At 44.6% G+C, this 25018-nt stretch overlaps 1 protein-coding gene across 3 annotated transcripts in view; it reads left to right on the top strand.

Annotated features, from left to right (window-relative positions):
- Positions 1-3308: 3308 nt before the first annotated feature.
- LOC122621258 (oligouridylate-binding protein 1A) overlaps positions 3309-25018 on the top strand; it is a 56532-nt gene continuing 34822 nt past the window's right edge. For 2 of the 3 annotated variants that reach the window (XM_043799069.1, XM_043799071.1), the window contains exons 1-2: positions 20511-20636; positions 22236-23260. In XM_043799069.1, the coding sequence (XP_043655004.1) occupies positions 22753-23260 (508 nt within the window). In that variant the 5' untranslated portion in view covers positions 20511-20636; positions 22236-22752. Of the gene's footprint in view, positions 4035-16351; positions 16536-20510; positions 20637-22235; positions 23261-25018 lie in introns of those variants that run through there. The other variant, XM_043799068.1, reaches the window with a different exon arrangement.

Below are 25018 nucleotides of genomic sequence, written 5' to 3'. Positions count from 1 at the left end.
TTTGTTGCAATGGCGCTTCATTAATTTATGAATATCAAATTGCATTTTGACATTTGCCAACAAAAACTATTTAAAACTTGTCCCGCTCTGTGCCTGGCGCACAATGGCCTGGGTCCCTGTCCCAGGACCTTTTTCAGGACCCCCATCCTGGCCATTTCTTCGCTTCCCTCCCCTCCCCGCCATTGGCGATTCGGTTTGATTGAAGCGCCCGCATGTACAGAACATTTTAAATATTTACAAAGATATTTCAAAAAACGCTTTTGGCATGTTTTGTTTTTGTACCCAGTTCTCTTTATAATTGTTGTTGCTGTTCTGCTGCTTGTTGTTGGTCTGTTTGCGTGTGTGTGTGTTTGTGTGTGTGTGTGTCCAGAGGTCCTCGGAGTTTCCCCCCGCTCGGTTGGTCGAGTGTTTTGCTCACTTTTCGGTCCTGGGAAAAAAGGAAAACCGAACTCCAAACGTGGCATGAGGGCGGCTCTTGAGTTGGTGTGTGTCGTGTGCGGTGGTGTGTGTGTGAATGTGTGTTTGTGGGCGGGGCACTTGAGGGCGCGTGTGTCCTTTTAGGAAAGTGTCAAAAACCGTTGGTCAAAAAAGCGTATGGCAATTATTCAACACAATTGAATATGAAGTGTGGCGATGGCAAGGGCGGGCAGAAAAAAGTTGCAGCGCTGGGCAAATAATGAAAAATACACCCACATCAGTGTTTTTCGGCTGTCTGCACTCGGGCACACACCCAACCACCCAACCACCCACCCACCCACTCACACATTTGCACCCTTTTCATGTCCTGCTGCTCCTGCCGCCGCTGCTGTTGCTGTTGTTGTTGCGCAGTTGCTGCCGCATGGCAATTTTTCGGTGATAAAATATTTAAATTTAATTAAGGCCACCGACGAGCAGCACGATTGCCGGGGCCAGCGGCCAAAAGGGAAGATGAAGTGGTGCCGGTCCTGGCCGGACCTTTGACCCTGCATTCCCGTTCCCAGGAATCGAGGAGTGGGGGGCTCTGAACTTGGGGGTCCAGGTCCTTTTTGCGCCTTTTGCATTTGCGTATGGTGCGTTTTGCAGGCTTACGGCTCTGCTGCCCGGCAAGAAATTCATTAAAAATTTTTGCTTTGATGCTACCAAATTCTTTTTGTAAGTTTCTTTGTACTTTCAGCTTTGTATATCTCACGGACAACGCACAGGGCCACAAAACATACTTTCAAAGGACTCCGGCGGTCGGTCTGTGTCCTTGCCAGTGATTATGCGACCGGACTAAACCCCTTTCGGTTGTTTTTGTAATTAAGCTCCGAGAGCCACAATAGTTGCATATGCACGCGCATCTCCCCAGTTACTCGTATTGTGCACACAAATTGAACACGATTACAGCTGAGAATTGTTGGCCAAAATGCAAACTTTCCATATGCTGGCAACTTAGTCGCCGGCAAGAAAAGTCCGAAAGTTGCTGTCTTGCTTGTCTAAGCACTGAAACTAAACTATTCCAGCACTGCCACCAAACTTTTGATCTTGAGTTGTGCAAATATTTTTCATTATGCGGGCCAAGTATTTATGGAATTATGGAAATTTGTTCTCAAGATATTTGCTTTCGTTTCCCGCAAAACGGGAAGTTAAAACCTGTCAGATTCAAAAGCGGATTTTGGGAAATAATCTTGGTCGTTTTGAAGGCGGTTTGTTGTTATTTATTTTGAATAAATATATATGAATATTTGAAAAGATTTTAAGCACGATTACTGCTGTGATTTACGAATTCGAACCCCTGTTTTAGATCCTTATAAACTGCTTCGAAACTGTTCACATCATTGATTGATTGCCCAGCCTCCGGAATGATCCCAGTATGCATTTCAGATCTGCAATCTTAGGAGTCCTCTGTCAAGTACCCCTATTGACTCCTGATTGATACTGCACGTATGTTGTAAAATGGGGATTTATGGCCAGCAGCCAGTCTGACAATTAACCATGGCCAATGGCCAATGGCCAACTGGCTGAGGCGAATGCACAGGTCCCAGCTCAGAAATTTTTGGCCACAGGCAGTTGCTACAATGGCTGGACACGTGCACCTGTTTTGTCACATCTAATATTCCATTGTTTGGTCTGTGGCAAGGACTCGTTGCTGGCCAAAATGCGTTTTGGAACATTCCAAGAAGCGAAGCCAACGGAGTCAACAATGCTCTATGGACAGAGCCATGCAAATTGGCCAGGAAAAGGGAATGGAATGGAATGAGAGCTGGCCAGAAGGAAAAGATGGGAAAAGGGCACAGGCCCGGCCAATTTTTCTTGCATTTGCCTTCGAGTTTTTCGGTTTTTGCCGTGTTATTGTTACCCCTGCCCGTCCTGTTTGTCCAAGTTGCCATTTCAAGCGTGTTGCAATGAAAAGCAAACTTTCCATCGCACACGCACAGTTCGGGGTTAGGCATTCGGTCTCCTGTTTTCGGTCTCTGGGCTGTTGGGCTGCTGGACTCAACAGGCGAACACGGGGCGTATACGAAATTAAAATGCACTCAGCTGAAAAATTGGTTTTCTCGTTCTTGACAAACTTTGAGTGATTTCTGAAAGCCTCCAACGGCTGCCAGCCCATTGAGGGCGAATCGGTAGACGAGGCGCCGAAACCCCGCCCACAAAAAGATACTTTTGGAAAAGCCAGCGCCTCCTTACCTTGTTGTTTCGAAAGATGTTTTAATAAGGCGTACATTTTAATCAAGCGTGCCGAAAATAACTCATAAATTATGAAAAGCCAAAGTAAGCAGTTGCCGAGGAAAACGCAAAAGGAATGATAACAAGCAGGCCGAAAATTGCTCGACTCATTAAAAATATATATGATTTGGTATTTAAAGCCCTCTTCTGAACTTCCAAACTTCGCTGGCTGTTGGCCACTAAATGGCTGATTGATAATTTAATTGTTAGAAAGTACGCCTTAGTTTTTGTTTTGTTAAAATATCTTATGGTCCTTCAATGTAGTCTCTAATTTTGGTTTTAAATTTTCAGCTAAATATATTTGGTATTTAAAGCCCTCTTCTGAACCTCTAAACTTCGCTGGCTGTTTGCCACTAAATGGCTGATTGTTAATTTAATTGTTTAAAAGTTTTCATTGGTTTTTTTGTTAAAATATCTAATGGCTCTTAAGTGTAGTCTTTAATTTCGATTTTACATTTTCAGCTAAAAATACAGCCAAAATAGCGAACCTGTCGACCGGAGTACCGACCAGTCCCGCCGCGGGACTGGGATTGGTGGGCATCCTGCCCTGCTCCCTCCATTGGCAGCCGCCGGGCAAGGCGTCCAAGCTGCTGAGCTACTCCACCGGTGCGCGGGCCACCAGTCAGCCCTATGCGATGCCCGCCTCCGGGAACAGCGGCTGCTGCAGCCAGGACTGCCGTGGATACCAACAGGACTACGAGCACTTGCCCGTGCCGCGATTGCTGCATCAACAGCCGCCGCCACCGCTCAATCGAAATGCGCAGCAGAAGCAGGAGCAGCAACAGGGCAGCTGCAGCACCACCTTGCAGCAGACAACAACAACTACAACCAACTGTTTGTACGGCAGCTGTCTGATGCCAGCAACTGCAACAACGAGCAGCTACACAGAGAAGCCGCTGCTGACTATGCAACATTGTCATTCGCATTGCAACATGCAACAGTGCAACAACACCGGCGGCGGCAACAAGGCACCTGCACTTTACAATAACATACCTGCCCAGTCGATGATCTTTGTGCCCTTGATGTTGCCCATGCAACAGCAACATCCCCAGCAGCAGCAGCAACAGCATCATTTGCATGTGCAACCTCCTTTGCCGCCGCCGGAGGATTGCAAGCCTTTGTTGCAGGCCAAGTGCGTGCCACCGCCGCCACAGCCACCGCCTATGCTCACCCACTTCCAATCGCTGTTGCAACCACCACCACTACCACCTTCACCGATGATGCCTCCACAACGCTTTGCGTGCCCCCCGCCCAGCAGGACTCCGGCCACGCCCCCCCTGCCGGCCACCTACAGAGTTCAGAGCCTCAAGTCCGCGGCTGCAGCGGCTGTCAGTGCTTACCAGCGGGTAAGTGCAACTTTAAAATATCTTAATACTAAATTTACTTGTTACGGTTAATTATTCATGCAATACTCAAATATTTTACACATTAATAAGAAAGGTTTCCAATTGACAACTCACAAGATTGACCCCAAGATTGGTGAAAAAGCCTGTGAGGTGTCCGACATTTAAACAAAGTGGCTGGCTGTAAAGGTAGAATATTTATAGTACATCAGCGGCACTTAGTCAATGGATGCAAATCCTCCTGGGCTACTAAAATGTTGCAATTTGCGAAGCACAACACAGGCAGGGACAATGCCACGTATACTTAATATTTATGGGTGTGCTGCTGCTGCTGCTGCTGCCAAACTTCAATTTACATAAACATAAAAGACAAGCAACATCGGAGGAGCTTCATTTAACCCCTTTCTCCGTAGAATCTGCATGCATGTTGCTGCTGCAGATTTAGCGCAGCGACAGGACACAAAAAATCAAAGCTACAAGGGGGGGGGAAAGGGGGTGCAAATGCAAATCGCAACGAGCGGAAGTGAAAGCGCAGATATGGAAAGGAATATAGGGGGGTTAAGGCGGACTTACGGCGAGCACGAAAAACTAATGCATAACCTAGTAAGATCATCAACACGAAATTTTACAGCAAACTCATGTCCAAGGATGCGGAAATAAACTAGTTGTTTTTGTTACCAGGTTCGCTACCTCTGCCACTTCCTCGCCACCTTGCCCCTTCTTTAAGTTCCCCCCACCCCCCGCCTCAGTGTTGTCCTGCGCTCAATGACTTTTGCATTTAATATGAGTAAGGAAGCGCAGGACAACAAGAGAAACAGGCAGCAGATAAATACACAATAAAAACTTCGAGTGACTTTATGCATTGTATTATATAAGATATACAATTATGTATACGAATTTGTAAAACTAACTTTCAATATGTTCTTTTATCAATGGTCTGCCTGTCACTTAAGTTTATCTGTTGCTATACATTTTTTCTCTCTGTGCAGCGGTGGGCTAAAAGCTGAGCTGGACTTGAGCATTGGGCTTCGGCCCTTTACGGCGGGCTGAGTCCTGGCCAGCGACATGCAAAACGTGCTGTTTAAATTACGTTCCTGCCGGCAGATTTCTGATTTCGGATTTCGGATTTCGGATTTCAGGTGGGGCCGCCGCCTGCAAGGACAAGCGCAGATAGTGTCTGCTGTCCGTCCACTCGGCTCCTGAGCTTCTCACAGCTCCAGAGCTCCTGCCCTTCCAATTCTTGGCCGTGTCCGACGATTCGTTTATTTGATAGCCTTGCTGTTGATGCTCCTGCATAGCGGATAAGTTTGTCCTGATTAAGAATCTGCAACAGAAATAAAAGGAAAAGCGCGGCGTCAAAGGTTCGCTGGTGGTCACCTGGCCATGTCCTTTTATACCATTGAAAAATGCATCGATTCGCTGCGAGCAGTTTGCTATTCAAATGCTGCTTCGAGTGAAATTTATTTTACAGGCGAATTAAACATGAGAAAAATGCACATCATAGTCCTGCATCCTTAATGCTGTTCATTCACATGTGCTTAAGTAGTTTTATTTAGAAGCAGCACACTTGCACACTCGCACACTGAGTACTCTGGACTCTATCTGCACATTTGAATGTTAAATCTTTTATGAAATGCCATTTTTTTCGACAGTCCGTCCGTTTGTCTGTCTGTCCGCTTGCCCATATCTAATACATCCAGAAAATGCTCATGTGAGAGTGCTTTTCTATATCTATGTGTCCGTCGGTTTGTTGTGGTCTTTCTGCAACTTAACAATACCTTTTGCTCACATTTTCCAGCTTTTCCCCCGCCTTCCATCCGCCGGCACACGCTTTCGTTTGTTTTTGCATTTCCTTCCCCTGCTGCTGGAAAACTGGGCGCGCTATCATGCACAAAGAAAGCATTTTATGTGCTGCCTTTAATGTTTGCACTAGCCCACTGTTATAATGTACTCGCACCCAGACTTGTATGGCTGCATATAGTACATGTGCGACTGCATGGAAGACCATAAATGGGCACTTGAAAAAACATCTATCCACTCCTCAAAAAGAAGGTGTAATTTATATCGCAAAGAAACTTAGCTTTTGTTAATATTCCTTCTTATTAACATGAAACCTGAAACCTATAAAAGTGTATATGAAGATTATATCATATAACTATGTTTTTTGTGCACTTCACCCGCAATAATTTTGGTTTCCCTGCATTAGAAAGTTTTCCAGGATCTGTGGTGCATTCAGAATCACTTGAAGCCTGGGAATCGTCTGCTTGTCCTCCATCCCCGCCCACTTGACCCCGCCTCCCCCCCTGGCATTTTGTTGGAAAAACAGTTGGTTTCCATCTAATAATTGTTCTACTCATATTCCATATGCACTTGCGGAGTATTTCAAAGCGGATTTGGTTGTCGGGTTTTACTTGTCTTTATTTTCCTTTTCTTTCTTTTTTTTCCTGTGCTGATTTGCTATGCTGTGAGCTATTCCATGTTGTTTATTTGGGCTGCAGAAATTTCTTAGTTAATTCAGCTAGCTGGAAATGTTAGGGGGGAAGTGTTGCTAAGTACTTATATCATAAATAGAAAGGCGGCCCAAAAAACAATTAATGCTAAATGAATGGTAATGAAGCAGAGAGTTTTTATCGTGGCGGGCTAGTGCGCAATTTGCTAAGAGGATTTGGGTAAGCCCACAATTATGCTCCGGATATTAGGCTGCGGTTGTTCCTCCTTTCACAACTCCAGTAAATTAAGTAGTATATGTATATAACGCTTTAATCCATTGTATGGTGTGCCATGTACACTTTAAGAAGCCAGTGGTAAAAAAGTGTTAATTGAGAAAGAGTCACAGCTTCATGCATTTGGATATTCCCCCACAAGAGTGCAGTATTGCAAAAAAGCAAAGGATATGATGTAGAGGGGCACTCCAAAAAGGGAATCCTTCAGCCAACAGGCAGGAACAGAAGCTGCACCAGGAGCAGGAGCAGGAGCAGTGGTGACTTAATGGCCTCGAAGGGTCGCGAGTGATGCGTAAGTGAATCCATATTTCATATGCCGCGTTAACGGGCCAGCAAAAAGCAGACACACAAAGTGAGGAACATATTTCGAGGAGTGCCAGAGAGAGAGAATGCGTTCACTTTATTGGAAGAAATCCAAGGAAAAAGTTGAAGATACCAACCAACGAGGCTGTCATTATTTTGCTCTCAGCAGTGGCAAAATGAAACTGAAACAAAACGAAATAAAAGCACCGGAATAAGGCCAGCGGAGGAAAGACAGGCAGTGTCCTTCTGGCTGTTGCTTAAGTATAAGAAATTTGATAGCTGCGCCAAAGGATGCGATATCAAAGGCTTGCCTTGTGGCCAACGAGTGACAAACGGCGAAGGAAAGTCGAAGGAAACAGTTGACAGCCAAACAGCCAAACAGGCAAACTGGCAAATTGGACAAGCGCTAGACAGGACGAAAAGAAAGGACCCTGCGGAAACCCACAAAAAACGCACCCAAAAGCGCAAATCCGAATCAGAACTTGGCCTTAAGGCCAGTTGTAGTTTCAACTCGCTGCCATACAGCCGAGTTGCGGCATTAACAGAATGTGGTGACTTTCTCGCCTTTCACAGAGCCTGTAAATGCGCTCCATTGCTCTCCAGAGGATGTGGCATCCACAAGGAATGGGAACTCTATGCCGATCTCACCATGAGAATCTTGGCTCCACTGTTAATTCAATCTGCTGGCTGACTGGCCGCGAGATGGCGCCCCAAAGTGCCAGCCACTGCTGTTGCGTGGCCCGAATCTCACCGCATTTGATTGTGTGGGTGTCCGCCGCCTCGTCCTTCGTCCTTGGTCCTTCGTCCTTTCTCTTGTGCGCGCCTGTGTGTGCGAGTGTGTCGCGCACTGGCTTGCCAGAAGGCGATTAACCCATTATGAGCAGGGAACTAAAACCATAAATAAAACAAAAACTATAGTTTTCAATGCAAATTATAAGGCTTATACTTTTTATTTGAAAACAAAAAGGGAGGAATAAAAATCACTTCATATAGATGGAATAATAAATAAAGCCAACCGAATTCTGTCGGAAAAAATGCCGTTTGTGATTCAACGCATTGAAAAAGTCGCATGAAAGCTGAAAAATCGGTGAAAAGCTGAATGGCTGTGGCCAAAAAAGGAAAATGGGTTAATCATCGCGAAGCAGATAAAAAGGACGCGGGCGTCAGGAGCAGCATCTGCCTTCTTGTTGTTGCTGCTGCCACTTGAAAGCTTTTACCACAATGCTTGTGTATCAGTGCGTGTGTCCGTGTATCCCTTTGTGTGTGTTTGTGTGTGTCTGTGAGTGTGCTCATCAAGTGCTTCTTTGTTTCTCGCTGTGTGCGCGAGGGCGCCAAATTTCAAAAGCAGCCGTGCAAAAGCTTTTTTCGCTGCCAAACGGTTTATTTTGCACGACACTCGACATGGCACGCATCCTTTGAAAGTGTAAACGCCGTCAGCAGCTTCACTTTCAATGGCAGCCCATGCGGCGTATACTTGATACTTACTGGCTGCTACAGTTGAGACTCGCGCTCTCAAACACCGTCTCTTAAACCCTGTCCAGTCCTAATTTAATTTAGCGTAAATTCAGTTTTTCCCTCAGCCACTTCGGCTTTTTGTTTTGCTGCCTTGCTGTTGTGTGGCTCGAAAAGGTCAAACCGCCAGGAACAGGGCGAATTAAATGCAATTGACAGTTGCAATTTCCAGCTGGCTGTCAGGCCAAATCCCAGAGAAACTGCATTCGAAACAAGGGAGTGGTGCGGCGCTAAGTCCAAACTCGCAGTAACACAATAAAATGCAACCTCAACTGACACAAAGAAAATGTTTTACCAAATGTGAGCCAAGAAGTCACTCGTGCAGCGACGTGGGCGGGTTCAGGTCCAAGGGGGCGTGCCTGAAAACACACAAAAAATAAAAAAAAAACGAATAGACATCACGTAAGCGGAAAAACCAATGCCAGGCCAAGCCAAACCGCCGCGGCTGTCAAATTAGAGGCATTGAGGCAGGCACCTCGGAAACTTTGTAGGAATTTCCCATCAACTGGTCGTACATAGCTTTTCTTTCCAAATCCCACCTATGTATGTGTTGACATTTACGTTGGACAAATGAGGTGATAGCCAGAGCATTTTCCACATGAGACATGCATAACTCGCATTGCAAGTGAGAAAATCACTGAAATGTATTCACAGCTTATTGAATCAATCATTTTGGTTAGCTAAGCAATTTGCACCAAAGGCGTTGATTCAACTGCTGAAATGCAGCATAGTCCATGACCACTGTGATTCCACTGCTGGCACTGGCTCACATGTAATCATAATTGAAATACCCCGGCATTGTTCAAATTAAAGTTTTTGGCCAGCACTCGGCTGGAATCGTAATTTAGTAGTCGACAGAAACAATAATGACCGTCGAAGTTGTTATCGCAAATTTGCCTGCAGTAATGAATAGGCTGGCATGTCCTTACACCGATCGAAACGATGTCCTTAATCAGGATTGAGCAATCTCAATTGTACTTTATTTCTCCTGGGGGAAAACGAACATTTCAGGTCACTTGAATTTAAGAAATTATGACCGAGTATTTTGTTGCCAAACGGTAAAACTAATATTTGTTTTGACGCTCGTGAAGTGATTAATTGTTGAAATATTAACAATATTTTCAAATCCATTAGATATCATACACATTATTATCTTGCAGAATTCAGCTCAGCTTGATATATTTTTGTTTCCAGTGCATGGAAAGTGAAACAACTATCGATATCTGTCTCAGCTCAGTGTTTGTAAAATGCTTTCCGAACTTCTGGCCAAGCTTAGAATAAAATTTATTTAATGGCAAATATTTGCCGGGAAATTACCTGAGTTGAAATGCATGCGAGCGTAGGTAAATTAGAATGCAGACACAGGCTGGGACCTTAAATTTCGCCTAATGACTGAATGCATGTGAGTTGTTTGTTTCATTTCGATGCATTTTGTTGGTCAATTAATTTGCATGTCGTTGGTGGCCGTAACTAAGGATAACAGGGCACTGAAAATGTTCAAGCGAACACGTCGACCACTCCCAGGTGGTATTTCTTCATTAAATTAGTGTATGTGTGGTGACTTTGACAAAACGGCTGTCTGTCTGTCTTTCAGTTAACTCATACCCTGCCTTTTTTCTGTTTTTACCTCTCGGAGTATCCTTGCAGATGGTTCGTTTGGGTTGGAAGTCCAGGAATGTGGACAGGACGATGGCCTTGTTTTGTTTGTCTTTTGCAACGTGTTCGGGCATCTTTATTTTCAATAACAAATAAAAATGCCCAAGTAGAACGTAAAATAAATTGCAGCCACGAGCCTGTTTGCCGTTTGCCGTTTGCTGTTTGGGGCCTCAGTTTTGCAGACTGTCCTGGATTCCAGTCCATTATGTGTTTCCTCGCATTTCCTTTGCTTTTCGGCATTTAATTGGCCGTATAATTGATTGGAGTTGTTGCTGCCGCTGTTTGTTGTTGTGCCCACTTCCCGGCATTCGCATTCGATCCCCTCATCTAACTCATTATTTGTGTGTGTGCGAACTGTGTGTGTGTGTGTGTGCGGTGTGTTTGCAGCAAAACATTTCAAAATACCAGCCCAAGTGGCAAAAGTTTTCTTTGGCCAACTATTGAATTGGCCCGTGGCACGAGCCTTTGATAGACTTCACAGCCCCTTGCCCCATTTTGCTGACTGGGCTTACTGCCTCTATAAATTTGTATTGTGTGCCGGCTTGTTCTTGTTCTTGTTCTCTGCGGTGCGTAATTAATTATATTTGCTTCAGCCTCAAAATGTCAGTCGGTCTCTAATTATTATTATGCCAATAGGGGGAGAATGGCCATTGGCCCCCCAAAAGCGATGCCAAGTCTGCATATCTTTTTCGGCCCGGCTCTCACAGGTTGTTTGACATTAATTGATTTATTTGCCTTTTACATAAATTAGGCGCTGAATATCTGGACTCGTTGGCAGGGGTGAGTGCTGCTCAATGGGATCCGATTTCACTCGGCTTAAGCATTAAAGTATTATTTAATAAAACAACACATAATTGGGAAATATATCTAGTAATATATGTATAAGGTATAATATCAAATTAAAATGATGGAATTTAGAGTTGCAATTTTTTAGCAGGTATAAGTAGAGTATTAGTTGAATATTAATTAGATAGGCAATCAGCATTGTAAGCCCACCTAATAAGGAAACACACTGTAAAGCAGAATGTGGCCAACACAATTGTTGTATCAAACTTTTGGCATTATGCCAGTTAGCTTCGTGTAGCTGCCGTTTTGGAGCAGACCAAAGTCCGTCGCTTTTTGGCGTTCGATGAGCTGGAAAACGCGATCGTGGCTGGTGGAAAAAGGGGGAAAACTTTTTTGACAGCGCAACATGCAAAAACAAATTACCAAACAGTCAAACTGTCAATTACGGGGCAATTAGTTGGCTTCGATTAAATGGCAGTCGCCGTTGTAGCTGTAGTTGTAGTTGTAGTTGCTGTCGTCGCTTAAGCCGTTTTGGCCCCGTTTACAATGGCAGCACGTCGTCCGCACTACCAACTTGGTAACTCCCCCAGCTGGGAAGCAGTGTGCAAATATTTGTGGCTGAAAATTAATGTCCGACAAGCCAGCGGCATGGACAGGACAACTTTCTGTGATAATTGGCCCACTGCACTGGGCCCGCTTAAGTGGCCAACCAGTTGGCCAGCAGTTTGATTTATTCCCGCTCCCTGGGCTGAGACACTGGGCACTCTGGGCACTCGGGCACTCGATAGCCAGGTGCACGGATCGGATGCATCCCCGGTGGCCACTCAAACGGCAAATACACAACATTTACAACTGCGCCGGCCAAGGATGCGGCCAGTTGCACAATGCACTTTCGGGCCTGGCAACTGATAAGAAGATAAATGAGTCCGTTCGGTCGCCAGGAGTTAAGTCCTGCACTCAGAGAAGGATATGCCGTGACTTATCGAATTTCGCAAGCAATAAACTTTTTGAAGGTCCTGCTAAATGTGAAGGATGTGAGAAGGACTTGGCTTGCATTAATGAGTCGTTTCATTACTTTCCATGGAAAATTATGATTGTTGCAAGATGTACCCACAAAACCCTAAACGCATTGTCTTTTACAGCTAACGAATTTATTTATTAAATTTTCTAAATTTGAATGCCAGTCCATTGTGAATTTAATTACGAGCCTAATGAGGTATGACATTCCACATTTGTACCATTGATTCTTATATTTTGATGAAAAATCAGATTATTTCCTTAATTATTAGCTAAAATAATAACCTTTTTGCTCAGCAGATAAATAATATATTTGTTAAATTACAAACTAAAGTTTTGCTGAGAGTGCAGGGCAAATAAATTCATTCAGTTGGCAATAAGAAATGGCATTTGAAAGTTTTATGATCGCATAAAACAGCGGAGGGCTGTCGCCCCTTTAAGCAGGACATTCCTGCTGCAGCACAGGATATGCAAAGTGGAGCCGAGACGGTGTCCTTCCAAAAAGCTGCCACTCCTCTATCTTTGTTTGTTGGCTCAGACTGCCGTAGGCTGGCTGGCATATGCGAACTGCAAATTATGAGCGATAGCATGGCCCCTGCGACTGAACGGAGTCTTGGGCTATATGGCTATATGGCTATATACCCCGATACGGCTTTGGATCTGGCTAGTCTGCCGTGCGACGGCACATTTGGCATTTGGCTCATACGACGTGTGGTCGCAATATGCATTGTTGCGTGTCCTTCCGGAAACAGCTGTCAGTACACTGGAATATGCAACTATTTTGCGACTGAACTATATATAGTATATTATATTCCTTATATGAATTTCTGTTTAAAAAAGTTACTGTTAGTGATTGAGATCCATTTAATGGTAGCAAATAATTGGTTAACCAACTCGGTTAACATTTTTTCTCTGTACTATGTACTATGAAAGTGCATGCTGCGAGTATCTACGGCACTGCACTCTTGCCGATTGATGCCTTTGGCATGCTTTTGTGTTTGGCTCCAGCTGCAGTTTCATCTGCATCCTCAGTTCCATCCTCATTCTCATCCCCATCCGCATCCTTATCCCCATCCCCATCCGCATCTCCAGCTCTTGCCAATGCCGCAGCCTGAGTGATGTGGGGCCTAATTTATGGCCCGGTTTGCCTGCTGGCCCGTTCTGCATACCGAAATGGCAAACGGCCACTGTCAAAGCAGGAAAGCAACAGAAACTGCAGCGGCGAGTGCAGAAAATTGCATGGCATTAGATCGACGATTGCCCCCGCAACTGGGCTCCTATAAATTGCATTTCATACCTCGGCGCGCTCCTAATTATGCAACCCAACTCGATCCAATCCAATCCGATCCGTTCCGTTCCGTTCCGCTGCGGTTCCCGGAGAGCCAGCTGTTGGCCTCATAAATATGCATTACAGCATATACTTTCACCTGTCGCTGGACGCGACATCAATCAACGTCCATTAGGCCGAAGAAGTGCAGCAGGAAGCGGAAGTGTGGCACACATACACACGTACACATGTACACACGTACGCAGGTGCCACTTAAAGACACGCATAGGGGAAATCAAAACAGGAAAAAGGGGATGTTTTGTTGGTAGTACTCACTTACCAAAGAAGAAAACAATTAAAAGAATTTATACCTTTATATTAGAGATTTAAAACAGTTTATAATCAATCAAAACAGGAAAGCGAGGAAGTTTTGTTGGTAGTACTTACAAAATACAAAACAATTAACATAAATGTATTCCTTTATTTTAGAGATATGAAACTGTTGATAATGAGTATATCAATTCATAGATGGAAAAATTTAAGTTATTTCTATTAAATATCCTTCGATTTTAAAGCCTCTTCAGCTCATTTTCATATACTTTCGCTGAAATCAAACGTAGCATATTTAACTTGTCTGCTGGTCATCAACTAACAAACAATCTGGCTCCGTTTCCTTGTCAACTGAGTCTCTGCTTCCAGCCTCCGAGTGAAAAGCGCTCACACACACACACACACGCACATATCGTCGTCCTGTCAGCGGCAACAACAAATGATAAAATGTTTGCGTCCAGCCAGCGACTTTCTCTTACTTTCATCTCCATACGGAGAATGAGGGTGTGGAAAGCGAAATAATTTAATTTCGCCTGCCATGTTCGCCGCAGGCCGTCGCCCGCTGAATTTGTTTTATTAAAAACTGTGCACTATACTGGCTGGCAAATGAAAGAAATGAAATCAAATACTCAAAAATGAGCAAATAAGGCGAAGCGAAGGCGAAACGAAGGCGGTGACAACGCAACGCAATGGAAAACCAAAAAATACAGCAACAGAAGCAAAAATGTACAATGTACAAAATATGTACACCCGATGGGGCTGGGCAATGTTGTAATTTCTTGGGGTAAGTCGCGAAACGCTTTGTTTTGCAGATTTCCTTTGACGGTTTGACGGTTATTTAATTTGCTCTTCCCCCCCAAAGAAATTGGGCCACGAAATCTACGTAATCCCCAGTGCCAGTGCCAGTGCCAGTGCCATGACAAAATGTTAATGCTAATGCTATAAATGCTCGGCCATCATTTGTCTTCATTCATCTTTGCCAATTGTCCAACCATCCGAGTTTCGAACGCCACTCGAAATCATTAATTTCAAATATTATCCCCGACTGGCGAAAACCCCACCGCAGTGAATGGTAAATTGTAATGCGAGCGGCATATTCATAAATATACAATAACTTCGGTGCCATTTAGCGGCAAATAATTTGCAAGAGCCACGCCCACATTTTGCTACACAGGGAAAAAAAACCTGGCTAGCTGTGGAATAGAACCAAGCACTTTGAATTATATAAATTCTTTCAGAGAAATGAGTTCTTTAAACTAAATGTATGAAATAGATGTTATTATGCATAGCTTACTAGCAATCAATGAAAGCAATATGTATGCTTAGTAATTCTGTACTTTTTCTTATAGTGCCTGGTCCTTTTTTCATATTTATCGTCGCCTCTGCCAGTTCTTTATTAAGCAAACTAATCATGACCCTTTGTGGCCGACACGTGGCTGATAAAAGCGGACCCGGGGACAGCAAATAATGTGCGCTCTGATGGTCGGAATGGGCCCAGGATGCCCAGGACTATGGGATCCTTGGCAACAGCTTCTACATTCTGCCTCGGCATTCCCATAACGCCGAGCATATTCAAGGTTCGCCCAGGCAAATCCTTTAAGTGTCATTCGGTGGCCCTTGAATTCGGTTGCAACGTTTGCTCTAGTTTTTCCTCTCGCTTTTTTCTCTCTTTTTCCCAGCATTTTTGGCCGAGTTGTTTGCACACTTTTTATGCGTTTGGATTTGCACATTTGGACACTAGTTAATTATGTTCTTAGTCCCTTTTATGTCACAATTTTCATTTGGCAACATCAAATAAACTAAATGTCCGGCAGGGGCACGGCCGGAAAATGCCGCCTGTTTTTGGGGTGGGGAAAACTGTCTACCGCAATTGTCGTGGCAAGGTAAACAAATATGCGTGTATGGCTGGCTGGCTAACTACATTGCCCATTGGCTGCAGTCCTGATCCCGGGGTTCCTGGGGTTCCTCGTATTCCTCGGGTGCCAAGTGGGGTGGTTTGGGATGGCTTTGGGGTGGAACAAATGTGCCTATTTGTAGCTGGTGTGGGGTCCTTTGGTGCGGTCGTCTGCTATAAAATTCTGTGCGGAATGGACATTCGGACTTTTAATATGCTCGAGTAATGTCTGCATTAACAGAATTCATTTGCAGGACATGGCCAGCAGCCAGGACAACCCCATCCATGTGTGCTTGTGTGTGTGCTTGTGTATGCGTGTGTGTGCCTCTGTGTGTGTGTGCGTCCGCATGTTGTGTTGGTGTGGAGAAAACAAATTTATGTCGTGCTACTTGCTGAAATTGGATTTCTGGCCGCTGCTCCCCTTGGTTGTTATTGTTGTCGTCACATCGTTGCTTTTTAGTCACCGAAATGAGAGGGAAAACCCAAGGAGAAATACCAAAAACTTAACCCACAGGAGGACAATGGTTGGGGGGGTGGTGAAGTTTGTTTTCATTCCTGGTTTTAGTACGTGTAATCCTTTTTCATGATTTGCACGCCACTTCAGAGGACATTTGTCGGCCTTGGCATTAGTCTCAGGTTAGTCGTTTGTCCTCAGCACAGCACAGCACAGCTCTCTCTCTCTCTCACAGTCGTAATCAAGTTGAATGCCTCAATTAGGTTGCTGTCTCCAACTCGAAATTGGAATGACCTGGCACGTGTTTTTATTTTCATTTTCATCTTTATCTATTTATTGTCTAATTTTAATGGTCCATCGCTTCGCTCTCCGTTGCAGAATGGCAAATTGCCCAGGAACCTGCCCGCCCTGCGTGCCATGGAAATGGCGTTGCGTACCAACTCCTTTGCCACGCCCCCGCCTCCTCACCACCCACCCCTCCCTCACGCAGCCAGGAGCGAAGGAGGCGGCCAGGACATGGAGGACTCTGACGAGGAAATGGAGTACATGCCGCCGCTGCACAGTGAGTACAGTTGCACTGCCACAAACTTAAAACAAAAATTTTATGATTTGCTAAAATAAGTATGATTATAATATGGTACTATATAAATCCTTTTTTTCCTGATATTTGTTATCATTGACTGGATATCTCATAAGAAATTTGACACTTATATTGACATAAAAGATAAAACCTGAAAGCCAGCCATGTCTCAATCATTTTTCGCGGTGTAAGAGCACCTTTCCCCGTCCAGTGGCAAATTCAATTAAAAATTTTTGAAACTGCTCCACCTGCACGTGCGTGACGAGCTTCTGACGTCCGGCAATGATGGTCGGGAGCAGCCGCACCTGGCCATCCTGGCTATCCCGGCTATCCAGCCATCCAGGCATCCAGCCATCCAACCATTCATTCGTCCTTTGGTCCAGTGGTTCAGTGGTCCAGTGGCTCAGTGGTTCAGTGCTCCGTTGTCGTTGGAGGCACTGTCAGGCGTTTCAATTTACTTTTATGTCTCGCAGCCTTATCGCGGCGCAAATTGAAATGAAATCTTGACACAATCAGCATGCCCCTGCCACCGGCAGCTCGGATTCCCACATACAATTAAGTTAAACGCTGACCATCAATTATGGGACGGGCAGCTAAGGCAGCTGGGTGCCGGTGTGTCCCGCAATGGGCAAAAGTTTGCTGCCCAAATATATATCTCTGTATATTTATCCCAGGGTGGTAAATAGACAAGCAGCACAGGAACAACACCCAGGGGAAGGCCAAGTCAGAGCGACAAAAAATTGTCAACTTATGAGAAAGTCGCTGCCCTTTTGCGCCCCACTTTCCGGTATGTTCCGCTATGGATAATATCAAAAACTTTGCTCGGCAAACAAAAGCCTCGGCTGCCTTAGCACTGGCAAATGGTCTCGAAATCTCCTCCAAACTCGCCTGTTTATTTATATTAATATTTTTATCATTTTATGACGACTCTACCAATGTGAAAGACGCCATCCTGACCACCTTGAGCCGGGATTGTGGCCGAAACTTTTGTGCAACTTAAACTCACTTTATTTGCTCGTTGTGCTGAGCAACCGTATTAATCCGCTGCCAGAGCTCCATTTACATTTCATTTGTGCGGCACGCCCGTAAATATGATAGAATAATGAATATATAAATCAAACGAAACTTTTTCTCCGTTACGCCTTGTGTAGTTAGTTGGTGTTTAGTATTTTGTGTAATAAATCAATAGTGGCATTTTTGTGTGCAAGATTATTCGGTTTTGGAGCGGGCTAAAGTTAACTCTTTTCTTTGATGGGATGAAAAAAGGATTAATGTGTATTTTGGGTATAAGAGTAAAATATTACAATTACCTAGGGATTTCATTCAGAAAGCATGCAAATGGCTTAATCTACTTGTAAGCACTTTTCATACTGTTCTAGTCACGAATCCGTAGCTAAAGTTTAACCTACTATTAGAACCGTATACATATAGTTAAACAAATGCATTATATTTACATCGCGATCAAATTAAGAGGGCTCAAATTCAAGGGGAAATTAACATCAGCTGGCTTTCGTCTTCTCCTATTTTTGCCTCCTTTAAAAAGCCCGCGGCAGCAGCTGTAAGTGCTTCGCTTTGCAGCTGTTCTAATTTTTAGTGTAAATAACCCCGGTAGCAGCAACAGCAACAGCAGCAGCCTTGTTTTTGTCCCCTGCTTGAGTTTTCCCAGCCACCCACCCCATCGCCGTCGCCATCCGCCCACCCATTTTCCACTTTCCACGCTTTCCCTCTTCGGCACACTTGTCAATATGAAAATGTTGCCGCTGCTGCTGGGCCGCTGATGTTGCCGGTGGCGCTGCCGTTGCTGTTGCCGTTGCTGCTGCATTTTTTCGCTCACCTGAATGTTTGTTCAGTCAGAAAGTTTTGATTTATTTACGGCGCAAGTTTTACATTTTACACGACACTCGCCTCCAATTACACGCCGCTGCCACTGGCACAGCCAGCAACCCTTCCAGCTGAACTCATTTGCACCTCAGCCACCCTCGGCTGCAGCCCTAAAAAAAGTGAAAAAGTACTAAATAAAAGAGTAAAACTCAAATGCTTTCCTTCAGATTTTAATCGCTCACGTGAGTCCTGCGAGTGTGTGTATGTGTGTGCGGGTGTGTGTGCGAGTGTGAGCGCGCAGTTGCTGTTTGTGTTCTTACATATTTAGTCGCAGGATAATATGTCGCCAAGCTGCTATCGCTGTTGCTGTTGCTGTATTAGTTTCTGATTTTCCTGCTCATGTTGCCGCTGCCGCTAACTTTCCATCATTGTCGTCACGGCGAACTCGGTCATTTGCATATTGCAGCAGCTAGGGTTCCAGTCAGACCTGAAACAGGTCTATGCTAATCAAGCATTCACTGGCATATATATAATAAAATAAATTATACTTGATATTGTATCATATAAAAGTTGATTCCTCAAATTGTATTTAAATAAAGTGTAATCAATTTATTTATTTACTACAATATAAAGGTTATTTATACCACTTAAGTTATGCGTGCGACAAGTTCCTTACTTTTTGGTCGCTTTCCCCTAGCTTAACCCCTTCTTTCACGGGGGTTTTTCGCTGGTGTTGCATGCAACGCAGGCGATATCTGTTACACCATCGACGTCATTTCGTCCTCGTTTGTGCTTGTGTGTTTGTGCCTGGCCCATGAATATGCAACGCAGAGTTTCCTCGTTGCAAGATTGGAATGGGTATCTGTATCCGTTTCCGCTTTGCGGGAAATCGATCAAGGGCCGCTTTGAGATACCCAAAGGTAGATTGTCACTTTGGAGGCTAAACTCGAAACTACAGGACAACATACTTAAATCGAACCAAGGCTGTATAGCTATAGTCTGATAAAATATTTATTATTTTTAGTATCTATAAGTTAACTACTACTGCCCGCTTAATATAGAAATACAGGACTTTCCGTTTGCCTTATGAACTTAAGAAGTTCTCCCGTATTCATGGTCCTAAGTGACCTTGAAGTAGGTGGCAAGGAATATTTCTGCGGCAGACTCTTTGCCTTTCGCCTGGCCAAAAACCAGAGCCATTTGCTACTTAGACTACTAGATCTTGGCCACTTTTCCCTCCACATGGCCGCAAAAGGCCGCCCAGAGTTTTGGGCCCAGCGTCTTTGGAGGTCTGCGTCTAATACGCTCTCGGCGAGGAGTAACAGTTGCTAAAATGTTTTCCATTGTTTTCACGCTCAACAAAAGGCAGACAATTAGTTTTCTTAAACGACAAATCAAGTAGAAATTAAGTGGTGGCGGGCAAGGGCAAAAGCAAAAGCAAAAGCAGCCGCAACGAGCTGAGTGCTGCGGGTGGTTGGGTGATGGGTGGTGGGTGGTGGGTGGTTTAGTGGGTGGTTCAGTGGGTGGTTTGCCGGGTGGCTGGAGAGTGATAACAAAACAAAAGTGGATTATTGGCTCTCGAGCGCATAAACAATGGCATGTGGGCCTGTGTGTTTCTGGCCCTTTGTTTGTTTGCCCAGTGTAAAGCGTTTAAGAACACTCCACTCACGACTGTGCGGCTTTTGCATAATGACTAAAAAGGCGCTAATGTAATCGGCACTCGAAACGGCTGTTAGAACTACTAGACCTTATTAAGAAATATGATAAGGCGGATTAACAGCGTGGCTACGTATAACACACATGCATGCCATAATATACAGGAAAAGTAGGGAAATTTTCCAGAGAGTTAGCACCGAGAAAGTTGTGGAAAACCTTTAGTGAATGCAGCAACCTTTTCGAGATTCCACATGCGCATGCCTGGGAGTACGATTTTCCCAACAGGACTTCGGCCGCCGCTCGGCAGTTTTCCTTTTGGCCAGCACGAATGGGAAACCTTCGGCAAGGATGAAAGATTTTCGGAGCGGCAGCGACGCCGGCAGAATAACGGTAAACGACCGGAGCGGTACGATGTGTTGACTATTTGTGAGGCGGACGAAGGCGCTTCGCTTTCAGTTTGAATTGTGTCCTCGTTAAGAAAGGATATTCGTTACATTGTTGTTAAGTTGTTATTATAATTTCACAAACAAACCAACCAACCAACCAACCAAAAGCAAACCGAAAGCCAACTGCTCGCTAAAGAGAATTCAAAATAAAAACCGAAAAGTAAGAAAAAGCGAGAAAAAAGGAAAATCCCAGCAATCGACGAAGTGATACAAACGAAAGCCGAACAAATGAAAAACTAACTAAGAATTCAACTAAATATAAATCTGCAAAAATAAATATTAAAGCTTGGAACATAAAAGAAAATATTTATAAATTAGTTATATGTTTATTTAGTTACTGGTTTTTCAGTTTTATTTTACACACTGAGTGCTGGCTGTTTTAGTGTTTGAAAAAGATATTCGATTTGGTGTTACTGGTTTTTCAAAAGACTTTTGTTGCATAAACTTTCCAAGTGTTTCGAACTGCAAGAAGTGTGAATCGAAATTTATTAAGTGCGATTTAGAGTAAGGATTTTTTTTATAGCGTTTCAAATTTTGTTAGACTTTGGATAGGATTTTTCTAGAAAATCGATGCAAGTTGTGAATTTTTGAAAACGCCTAACCCGTTTCGAGTTCCTTGGCTCCGTTGTCAACCAGGCGAGCATCGATTTTGGCCATATTTACATAGCCAGGCAGAACGCTTTTTGCGTGCATGTATTTTTGTTGTGCCTGTTGTGTTTTTGGCCATATCCACATTATGTACAACTACAGGCGTCTGGCACTTCGGCTTGTGGGCCACATAAACCGACAACGAGCAGCCAATAAATGCTGCCTGCCGACTGGGTTTCTATATAAAAAGGACACTGCAGCTGTGTGTGATTCATACTCTCATTCTCCGGCAAACACACTCGCACACACACACACACAGAAAAAAAGAGGGAATGCTGAGTGCCGTATGTATTTTGTATTTTTGGTGTGGCCCTTGCACTCGTCCTGGTTTTTTCTTCGTTTTATCCTTGCGGCCGCGAGTGCTTCCGTGTGTCCTGGGCCCCCCAAATAAACATAAAAATATAAGTTTATATTTATATTTATACATAGCATTTGTCCGTCCGTTCGTCCGTCCGCCTGTCCTCGTCGTGCGCGAGATATAAAAACCGGAAGCGTCTGATCCTGACACTTGCCAACACTTGGGGCGTACAGGGTGTCAGGACTCGCTTTGTTTGGGCTGCTGGGAATGCCATCTTTCGGGGTCCTGTCGTAAAAGCCCGGCACGGCTCCTTGTGCGTGTTTTTTGGCACTTGTATTCCGCTGCTTTTATTATTATTGTTATAATTTTTTTTCCTTTTTTTTTTGGCCTGGAAGCTGACTGAGCTGCTGGCTGAGCTGTCTGTTTCTGCGTTTCTGCTTTTGGCACTTAGACATTGCGTTACGCGCATAACTTTTTATTTTTTGTTGGCTCATGTTTCGCTTTGAATGCGTATGCCGCAGCACACAAATCGTAAAATATTAAATTTAATTTTTCAAATGATGTGTGAATGGCTTAGTCTTGATATATATGCTAATGGCTGTGCGCGGTGCCAATAAAAACGAGGAAAGTCGTCAGTTTTATTTACTTTTCTTATGGTTCGAAGGACTTTGATCACACTAGCAGCCAGGCGTAGTTAATTATCCTTGTTTGTTCGTTTGTACTCATGATTTACGGCTTGCGGAATAATTTCCATTTTTCGTTTCGCAAATATTTCGTCAAGCTAAAGAATTGTGTGCTTTAATATTTCCATAGAAAATTATAACCAAGGGAATCCACTTGCCTTGAGTGCTGGGGATTCTGCCTGGAAACATAATTCAAAAAACCAAATGAACTTTTCGAAAACAAAATTCATTGGTCTGTGATAAGTGAAGGTCTAGCGAAGAGGAAATTTTTTATAAAAACTAAAACCAACCACAAACAACACGAAGCGGAACAAACGTCAAGGAAAACCACAAAAACGGCAGCATTTCCCAAATTAGCAAAATTGTAGAAATTATTTAATGCATCAAATCGTTTGATCAAACAACAAGCAGCAGCATCGCCAGCAGCAGCAGCAACAACAACGGTGCGGTTTCACACAAAAAAGGCGGCCATTAAAATAAAAACAAAAAAAAACCCGAACCTAGCCAAATTATAACACAATTTATTTATATCATCAACTGCAAGGCGCCAGGCACTTCATTAAGCATTAAAGCGAGCTGCGTGTAACCGCAGAACGTGCAAATTTCGCACCGCAAAAGTACCAGCACCACTGAGCACCAGCCGGAAAATGTTGGCCATGCCCACGCTGATGATGCCAGCCACCGCCCAGATGACGCTCAGCGCCGCCCACGGAAAACCCTACGAGACAAAGCTGCTGGCCATCCACCAGACGCACCTCCAGCAGCAGCAGCAGCAGCAGCAACAGGCCTCCGCCCCCCCGCAGCAGCAGCAGCAGGTGCAGCAGTCGCAGCAGCAGCCACCCAACGGCAAGCAGCAGTCGCAGCAGATGACCATTGTCACCACCCAGCAGCAGCAGCAGCATCCCCAGTCGCAGTCGCCGCATCAGCAGCAGCAGTCGCATCAGCAGCAGCAGTCGCAACAGCAGGCCGCCGCAGCAGCCGCCGCTGCAGCCGCAGCAGCCCACCATCAGCAGCAGCAGGCGGTGGCAGCCGCTGTCTGTGCCGCCCAGCAGCAGGCAGTGGTGGTGCAACAGCAGCAGCAGCAGCAGTACCAGATCCACTCGCAGCAGCAGTCGCCGCAGCAGCAGCAGGTGCTCTGCATCTCGCCCAAGCAGGGTAAGCTTAAGAATCTACTGATGAGTTACTATATAAGGACTTTCGAATGGCCATCATTATGTTCCAAGGCTTGATGGCCACATTAATATTCGAGTTTTCCTTTGCGTAATTGTCATAATCGATATGTTGATGGGCGAGCTAATAAATTCGTAACCCAAACTGGGTAGCTCCCTTGACGATTCGCTGATGGATGAGCGTTACCCATTGAGGTGTGGGCTCGGCCCATTTGTTTACGAGTCCTCCAACACTTTGGGCACTTATCGATTGGCTTTTATTGCCTGCCTACGCCTATGGCTATACTCCAGTCCCAGTCGCAGTCCCAGTCGCAGACCCAGTTCCAGTTCGGAGTCGCAGGTCCATACAAATTTCACGAGTTTTACGAGCAGCTTGAGCAGCAGTTCAAGTAATGCTTTTTATGGTCTCGTCGTAAAAGTCGGCCAAGCCTCTAATAGCTGTCTAATGATATTTGGCCCCCACAACGTTGGCCGCGTGCTTGTCAAAGTTTACGTTTTCACTTTGCCTCTAAACATATAAAGAATATAGAATAGAATAGCCCACACACATCAGCTATCACCTATCAGTATCACAATTATAGAAGCAAAGGTGTCGCCTGCCTTTGTTGCCCTGCTAAATCAAATAGAAATCAATTTGAAATTATTGACAATTTCCACACTGGCATTGGCTCAGTCAATCGACTCGACTCGTTTCGACTCGTTTCGATTCGATTCGATTTTGATTTGGACTCCCTGATTCTTCGATTTTGTCATAGTTGGCATTCTGACTAAACGAAAGGCAAACACACTCGTGGCAAAAGCAAACAGACGGCGTGGGTGGCAATGTAAATACCAGGAATGGGCACCAGGATGGGCACCAGGATGGTTACCAGGAATGGGGCGTGGCACTTGTCTGTCTGCTGCTGCTCTTGTTTTGTTTTGTTTCTTCGCTTTTTTGTGTGCGACCCACGGTCGGAGTGAAAAGTGCAAGACAAGACGAGCCAGTGAAGTGCGGCGGACAACGCGGCGTATTCGTAACATTTAAACGCACGTCCACACTTGACCAGCTTTTCCTAGACAGGGAATTGAAAATCGAACTGGAGAACCGTGGAGCTGTAGTAGAACTGTGGAAGGAAAGAAAAGTTTCTTTCGCAAGTTTGCTGGCGTTGCTTTGCGGCAAATTTGTTTTTAAATTTGCCGAGTGTCTGCCGAAATTTTCAATTGAATCCGTTTGTAGAAGATGCAGAAACAAATTGCCAAAAGCGAACGACACAAGAATGTGCAACTCGAAAGTTGTAAGCAAACAGACAAAGGCAGCCGTTGCATTTGGCTTATAAAGTGGCTACACTTTTTGTCCGAGTGTCGCAACCGGCAAATGTCGTCCTTTGTTAAGGACGCTAAGGACGTTGACTGATGCGTTGGCACAGCTGCCAAGTAGCCTGGCCATTGTTGTGCTCCCAGTTCTCCTTTTTTCTCCTTTTTTTTTTGTATTTTTCCTTTTGGCTCGGGTGGTCCAACTTTAAACAGGTGATCGATTTTTCACTTTGTCGCTGTGGCGCTTTACGCGCTGGGCGAGCGAAAATTTAATAAAATGTGGCGGGTCGGAATTTAATCCGCTTGCAGGCGGCTTGCGACACCTATCGTATATTAAATATGGCATATTTAAATTATGAAATAAAGTGAAATAAAATTGAGCGCGCCGAGCTGTGCAGATTATGGCTGAATTTGAAGCCCATTTAGCTGCACTGTAGCTGCGCTGCCATAA

This window comes from Drosophila teissieri, chromosome 3R (genome assembly GCF_016746235.2).
Source record: "Drosophila teissieri strain GT53w chromosome 3R, Prin_Dtei_1.1, whole genome shotgun sequence".
NCBI lineage: Eukaryota > Metazoa > Arthropoda > Insecta > Diptera > Drosophilidae > Drosophila > Drosophila teissieri.
This window is presented reverse-complemented; position numbering and strand designations above follow the sequence as displayed.